This window comes from Lepidochelys kempii, chromosome 4, assembly GCF_965140265.1.
Source record: "Lepidochelys kempii isolate rLepKem1 chromosome 4, rLepKem1.hap2, whole genome shotgun sequence".
NCBI classification, from domain to species: domain Eukaryota; kingdom Metazoa; phylum Chordata; order Testudines; family Cheloniidae; genus Lepidochelys; species Lepidochelys kempii.
This window is the reverse complement of record NC_133259.1, coordinates 84,403,672-84,411,687: the sequence shown is the minus strand read 5'-3', so window position 1 is coordinate 84,411,687 and position 8,016 is coordinate 84,403,672. Positions and strand designations below refer to the sequence as shown.

Genomic DNA, 8,016 nt, shown 5'->3' with positions numbered 1-8,016 from the left:
AGGAGTACTAGTGGCACCTTAGAGACTAACCAATTGAAATTCATCAAAGACTTCCCCAGTAACTAGCCTTATTTAGAGAATATGAAGTCTGGGAAATCAGATCACGTGTCTATTACCTGTTCTAAGACCTCCAGCTCTTCCTCTAACTGCTGAGTTTCTTCTTTCACTGCCATCAGGTAATCAGTAACTGACTGCCGAGGATGCATCCCCTTTTCAAAGCGGGTATACATACCACTCCAGAACCTGGAATTGATAGCAGGGACTCTCAGAAGTGTTAAATGCAGGCGTTATGCAGGAGTACACGGTCTTAAACATATGTAAGCACTGTACTGCATGATGTGGAAAAATTGGAAAGAGTCCAGCGGAGGGCAACAAAAATGATTAGGGAGCTGGAGCACATGACTTATGAGGAGAGGCTAAGGAAACTGGGATTGTTTAGTCTGCAGAAGAGAAGAATGACGGGGGATTTAATAGCTGCTTTCAACTACCTGAAGGGGGGTTCCAAAGAGGATGGATCTAGACTGTTCTCAGGGGTAGCAGATGACAGAATGAGGAGTAATGGTCTCAAGTTGCAGTGGGGGAGGTTTAGGTTGGCTGTTAGGAAAAACTTTTTCACTAGGAGGGTGGTGAAGCACTGGAATGGGTTACCGAAGGAGGTGGTGGAATCTCCTTCCTTAGAGGTGTTGAAGGTCAGGCTTGACAAAGCCCTGGCTGGGATGATTTAGTTGGGACTTGGTCCTGCTTTGACCAGGGGGTTGGACTAGATGACCTCTTGAGGTCCCTTCCAACCCTGATATTCTATGTTAATTGAAAAACAGATTTACTACCACAAAATCGTGTTTTACTACTTTTGATATGTATGACTGACAATGAAAAAGAAGCATAAGAATGTAAATCTATAGACTAAAACTGGCATAAATCCATTATATAAAATTTTAAGAAACATCTGGCTACATTTGAGTTATACCACAACTTTGATCTAATCTGTCTGGAGTTCTGATGGATAGTAATTCTTTTTTAAAAAAACATTAACTTATTAAAGGTATTTACTGTCAACAAAAATGCATGGTCTGTCAAAATAAATACACACCTTTGCTGAGAAGAACAATAACTTAAGCTGTATTTTTTATTTGTTCTATATCCTCTATTTAAATATACTATAGAGCAGTAATAGCTGCATCAAAATTAAGGTTGAAGCCAGCTTTCCATTATAAGTCCTATTTCAGCCCTTCTCCAGTTTTCCACAAAAACTGATCCTCCTGAAGTTTTGTATGCCACAGCTCATCTGAGCGTAGTTTTTTCTGGAACCTTGGGTAAAAAGCAGAAGAGTCATCTAAAAGTTATGGTGTGAAATGTTACTTAAAAATTCATATTTAACAAAAATGTTTAACAGCAAAAGCCAAAAAATATCTCAAGGATGAGTTTGTGTTTTGTTGGCTTGGCTGAAAAGTGCTTTTGGGTCCTTGGTGTAGATAAGCATGACTCCACTGAAATCAATGGACTTGTACCCATTTACACTTGCTCTAAATTTGATCCTAATGTTAAAAGACAAAATTACACATATTGGCACAGAGATGTCTCAATATGTGTTTAAAATGAAATACCTGACAGATTCATGGGGCCTGTTTCCACCTGCTGCATCACATGGGTAAAACTGTATTTTATTATGATGATTTCTTCTCAGGTTGTCACAGAACAATCATAGAACTTGATCTGGAGAGGTGCTGAGTGCCACAACTCTCAATGAAACTAATGAAATCTGCTGGTTCTGCTCAGATACTCTACAACTTTCAGGATTAGGTCCCAGATTGATTCAGGAAAGCATTTAGGGCTAGATCCACAAAAGCAGTTGGATGCCTAACAGCCAATTTAGGTGCCTAAGTCCAATATTTAGGCATCACTGAGATCCTCAGAACCCTCACACAGGCCTAACCCTACAGGCATCTAAATTTCCACTGTTAAAGTACCCTAAGCATCTCAGTGTCTGCCAGTGAACATATGCATAGTTATCTCAGTCTGGGCACCAGGCGCCTCTCTCACCCCTAAACCCCACTGGGGATCCTCCCTTCCGCTCTCGCCTGCGGGGCCTGATCCAGTAAGTGTTCTCTAAACCCTAAACCTAAATCTCTAAACCCACACAAAATAGAGGAAGAGAAAGACCCACGACCTGCACCCACTCTTCCACCCCCTTTATAACTTTTAGCCCAGTGGTCAGCCCACTCACCTGGCATGTGGGAGACCTGAGTTCAATTCCCCCCACCCCCCTCGCCTGATGTGGAGGCGTGATCTGAACTCAAGTCTCTGCCCCCCGTATTAATTATTTACACACAGTGGAACAGCTCCAATAGGAGAAATTGTGAGAGACCCGACCAGATAACCCGATAGCCTAGCGATTAGGGCAGTCTTGTGGGAAGAGGGGAAACCCCACTTCAAATCCCTTCTCCACATCAGGCAGAGGGTAGAATTGAACTGGGGTAACCACATCTAGGGTGAGTACCCTAATTACTGGACTAAAGTTTATAAGGGGGACTCCTGGTATAGCATTTTCAAAAACTGGCTTAGGTGTCAACTCCAGGCGTATGTTTATGGCTGTGAATCCCAAAAAGAGGTAGGCATTTTCCTTCAACCCAGATTTGGGCACCTAATTCCCTTTGAGAGGCAGGGTTTAGAGCATGCTGAATACGGATGGATTTAAGTATATGCTAAAGAGCATTCCTGAAAGGAGTCCTCAACAACTGATTTTATGAAATCTTTGCAGGTTAGTGATACCAAGCTACTGTAGACTGCACTGCAATTAATTTAAAGTAAGAGACCTGTAAAATAATAACCCAGGCTAAAAAAGAAGCCTTTGGGAACATGGAAGCAGCATGGGGTTTTACAAGACAGTTTCTGTGTATTTGGTCCTTAGCGACGCACCCATCTGCGTGCTCTTGTGTGATTTGTTGACATAGTCCTCAGTTAAATAACTGTTCCCGTTAGCCTGCAAATAAAAAGTCAGCTTGGATGAGGGTGTATGCCATAAGTATGTTTGGATAATTGTGTAATATCACTCCTCTATTTTCTAATTCTCTGGTAATATTTGGCCAGCACCTGACTGTCTACGTAAGTAGCTCAGCAGACAGATTAAGTAACAGACTTGAATTCAGCTGTCTAGCCAAAGGGCTGGCAGAGCTATTCTAGGTAGGGTGACCAGAGGGCAAGTGTGAAAAATCAGGACAGCGGCTGGGGTAATAGGTGCCTATATAAGAAAAAGCCTCCAAAATCAGGACTGTCCCTATAAAATCGGGACATCTGGTCACCCTAGTTCTAGGAGATTTTTACCTAGTATTCAGTGGTTTCTTTTTTCTTTGCCAAACAACCTATGTTAATTTAGTAATGTTCCCCCCCACCAACCCTATATTCATTAACACAGAAGGCCCAATCCTGCAAACCCTTACTCAAAGTAGTCTGATTAAAATTAATGGGATTTCTCACATGAGTAAGTGTCTGCAGTATCAGGCCCCTATTTTGTAAAGCTCTTTTGCAAATATCGTTGTACCTAAAGGGACACTGACAGGTTACAATGAGAGTTTTTAGTTAAACTGGTTTTTTAAACCTGGGTTGCAAATGTGACCTAGAGTGTTAAACCTGAAAGAATAATAACATTAATTAATTTTTAATCATTTAGGTTGTTTGTTTACATTTTAACATATCCTCTAGCTTGGAATATGAAATTAACTATGTAGTTGTACTTCTAATACTTTCAATCAATCACTTTCACTTCTCTTGTATTAGCAGCAAAACAGACTGTTATTTGAAAAAAACAACAGTAACATTTTGGATTATATTAGACTCTGTAGACACTTGTACACACGTAAAAAATATGTGAGGCCTAAATTACCCTCCCAGTGTTACCCAGAATTTAGCAGCAACATTGGACAGAGTATTGAATTTGCTTATTTATGAAGTACTTGTTTGAACAAGTGTGAGTGAGACCCTACCATCTTTCTGAAACCACTTGTTTCACCTGTGATGCTGACTGACCCAGGGAGTCAAAGATTCATCACAAAATCTGATATGGCAGAAATCTAGTACCCACAGACTAGACTAGAATTCAAAGAGCCATCTCCCTGTGGAACAAGTGCCTATGCATGTAATAAGTACACTCAACAATCAATGCAGTCTTAGTCACAAGCTTCTTTTGTAGCCAATCCAATGCTATGACACAGTGCAGAGGCCCTGTCTGAGTATTGGCAGGCAGGGAGTTTACTCACTGTAGCTGGCACTGAATTTACCACGCTATCTGAATTAACCACTGTAGAATAAAATATACAGTGCAAGATTAAGTTCTGAGATGTGCAGTTTTGTTCTAATACACCCCACTAGTAAAATTCACAGTGCAGTGGCAACAACAAGTGAAGTCACCTACTTGTACAAGAAATTGCAGGGAGCTGTCTGTGGGCGCAATGTCCCCTGGGTCTGACTGTGGTCTTCTCTATACAGAGGATTCACGTAATCTGCACGATTCTTCCACAAGTGAGCCCAAAGTGAATATGTTCGTTCTTGAATTCTGAGAAAGGATTTAAAAGAAAAATACATAAACTGCTTTCCAGAGGTGCAGGTATAGCTAGAGACTAGGGAAGACACTTCAGTGCTCTTTGCTAGTCACTAGAATCAGCTTCAGAGCCTCTTAAGAAAATTACACAAATTAGAGCTGTAGAATATAGAGGCCCCTTTTCCTTCATTGGACTTTAAAGATGAAATTCAATGCACCTCTGAAAAGGAAGAGTAACTGGACATGGAATGTATGGGGGTTGAGTAAATAAAACACAGCCTCCATTTCAGGGCCCATGCCAGGGCTTCTATGAGTTTAAACAGCAGCCACTGATTCTTTGTATCAGTTCTGTGTTGTGTTGAGGCCACCTAATTTGTATATTCATGAATCCCTGGGCCTCTCCCACACTTTCTCACTGCCCACCGCTCTTCATGGCCTTGCTGACCTACATGGGCCTGGTGCACAGACACTTCTTGCAGCATGTAATGGGTCAGGCACTCCACTGCGGCTGCTTCTTCAATGATTAACCCTCCTCCCACAGGCCATAAGTAGACAGAGGACCTTCCACTGGTTCTCCACACCATGGGTGAATTTCAGCCACATGCAAGTGTGCTGACATTTCAAGTTGGCACCAGATTGCTGATCAGCCACAGTGGCACTGTAACAAATAACGACAACTCTGCCTTTACAGGAGGAATGGCCAGTTACCAGTGGGGCACCATTCCCTTACAAGGCTACAGGAGTTATGCCAAGTTCTACTTTTATCTGCGGGTAGATCACTACAGGGTCTAGGGATCAGCAGTTTGTGCAGATACAATTTGAAACAGTTGTGTGCTGTGTGACCTATGGTGCTAAAAAGCAGCACTGTAGATGTTGTTGCTCAGCCTGGACTCTGAAACCCAGAAAGGAGGGTGAGCCCTTTCTGACCCCCTTCGGAGGGGTCACAGGTCTTGAACCTGGGTCTTCAGGCCAAAGCCACCCCATGGCAGCTTGCTGATACCAGCAGGGAGTGTGGGCTGGTGGACCCTAGCTCACCATAGGCACTGCCCACAAAGTTCCCAATTGGAGGAGATGTCCAGCCTCTTTGCATGGTCCAGACTCACTATTTAAGCCAGAAGGAGACAAAGGAGGTTGTCTGAGCAACTACAGGAATCCTTGGCTGGATGCTACATTGGATTCTGCCTTCTTTCCTGACTCCTGCCTTCCCATCCTGTTCCTAGGTCTTGTACTCCTGCCTTGCTCCAAGTCCCTGCTCCTATGCCCCAGCTCTTACCGTGGGCTTGATTACTGACTCTGTCTCTGACCTATGGTTCCTGACCACTACTGCTCTGACCACTAGGTATGACTGCTTACATTCTGGTCTATAACACCTCTTACTGGGAGTAAGAGGCATAGATGGAAACAGTCAAATGTAGGGACAGGTTCTGTGGACTATGAACAATTTTTAAAAGCCTCGATCCTTCAACCTGAACTGACTCCTGAGGCTTACAGGAAAAAATTTCTGGGGCTGCAAAAGCACAATGAGATGACTTATATGGAAATGTCAACGCAGAAGGGAGAGTACATCTGCAACCGGGACAGCCACTACTAGATGATTTGTGTGCACTGGGTGGGTTGGAACAGTTCTACGATGTCCAGCCACATGATCTTAAAATGGGGCTAGTGGACAAGAAACCAGGAAATCTGCACTGCTGGACAGGAAGTGGGATGAGTATGTGATGAACACAAGAACTCCAGTACAATCAGAGAGTACAAAACTAACAGTGCAGGAGGTCAGTTCACTGTCTCCCCTGACCAGGGTAACCAGGGTGTCACCACCGGGAACCCCAGTTCTTTACCCAAAAAGAGTGGGTGGGACAGATAGGAATCTGGCTCTGGGGAAACTTGAAGATTCAACCCTAGGAGGGGAAATGGATTTCTCATACATACATAACTCTGGGATTGGAACAATCACACTGAGGAGTATGCCAAGGCTCAAGTGACGCCCTACATTACAGAAGCTCAACTTTTTTTTGTTGAATTATCTTGCCAGATAAAGGCAGGCAAGAATTTTACATTGCTTCACTTTGTGGCATACAAATCTATATAGACATTTTAATCTTTAATACACACACAATCTGCCAAACCAACATATACCTATGTAGTTTAAGAACAGAAAATCATACTTCAGCTCTCGTCTCTCCTTCTGGCTGTTACACAGGAAGTTACCAAACTGGCAGGAATAGATATGATGTTGTATGTGGATCAAAAATCTTTCATTGAACTCAAAGGCACAGGGAAACTGTTCCATTAGCTGCCAAACGCACTCGATGAACTGATCAATAACTGGGGATATCTCTTTTGGATCTCCATCTAAATTGCCGTACCTAAAATAATGCAAGATATTACCATTATAACCTGAAATCCAATAGGAATCCTTTAAGAAAACCAGAGCACTACATGGTTGAAAAAAAATACTTTGTGAGAGAGAGTTGAGTCATGGGTTTCATGGTGAATTTTTAGTCACATCACAACATCAGGCAGGTTTGGAAACCTCTGTTCACAGAACAGAAGGAGCGTGGTGCTTGCCAGTCAGGAACAGAGCACACAGGAGAAGCTCTGTGGGAAAACTTCCAGAGTCCCCTGCTGTTTTATACCTGGTAGTAGTGTGCGCTGCAAGTCTCTCACTTCCATGAACACCCTTAGTCTATGTACTATTAATTAGCACATCTCCAGGACAACCTTTGCTGAAAGACTTTTATGGTGCCCCCCAATCGTAATTTAAGGCTGCCCTTTGTTGGTGGAATTCCTTGGGGAGAGCATCCTGGGGCACAGTTACATTCTGTTGTGTTAGCAGGTGTGCTTTCAACCGCTTCTCTATATAGAATTAGGTTTATTGGTACTGTTCACACTGGATTACCTCAATTAAGAGGGGACTGAAAATATGTAATGCATACAGTTGAGGCAATATGCTGTATGTCTGACCTTGACCTGTAAAAGAGGAAGTATCTTTAGTTGTTTATTCTGTATATAGTATATATAGGCCAATGGAGTAGGAAACCATAAAAATAATTTCTTCTAAATTAGAACCTGCCATTACTTAAGTGCTCAAAGAGGTATAACAGTATCATTAAGGAGATCACAGTTATCAATGGTGATTGTATGCCTACAATCTACATATGTAGAAATTATTATAAATATGTTGTAGAATGTCATTTTAACCACTGAAACTCCTGCTGGAATCTTATAAAACTTTATTCCAGTAAAAACCGCCTCAAATTATTGAATGTTATTTAATAACTCTCACGGTAGCTCAGCCTATAGAGAAATTAAGTAATATGACAATGAACCTTCAGCATAACTTTTGCACTTTTGCACTTTTCTAAGGACTTGACTTAACCCACGAAACCAGGGAACTGTAGACATATGTCCACATTATGTACAAAAAGCCTGCAATTTATTTAATTAGCAAAAAGACAGTTGAGATTTGGACGCAAAATACA

General features: G+C 42.1%; 1 protein-coding gene across 2 annotated transcripts in view; it reads right to left on the bottom strand.

Annotated features, from left to right (window-relative positions):
• MTMR7 (myotubularin related protein 7) overlaps positions 1 to 8,016 on the bottom strand; it is a 90,979-nt gene that overhangs the window by 3,855 nt on the left and 79,108 nt on the right. The window contains exons 11-14 of one of the 2 annotated variants that reach the window (XR_012158656.1): positions 6,700 to 6,900; positions 4,409 to 4,549; positions 1,091 to 1,308; positions 175 to 243 (exon numbers count right to left, since the gene is read on the bottom strand). Coding sequence is in view for 1 of the 2 variants with exons in the window: in XM_073341923.1 (XP_073198024.1) it covers positions 117 to 243; positions 4,409 to 4,549; positions 6,700 to 6,900 (469 nt within the window). In the remaining variant the exon portion in view is untranslated. Of the gene's footprint in view, positions 1 to 116; positions 244 to 1,090; positions 1,309 to 4,408; positions 4,550 to 6,699; positions 6,901 to 8,016 lie in introns of those variants that run through there. The other variant, XM_073341923.1, reaches the window with a different exon arrangement.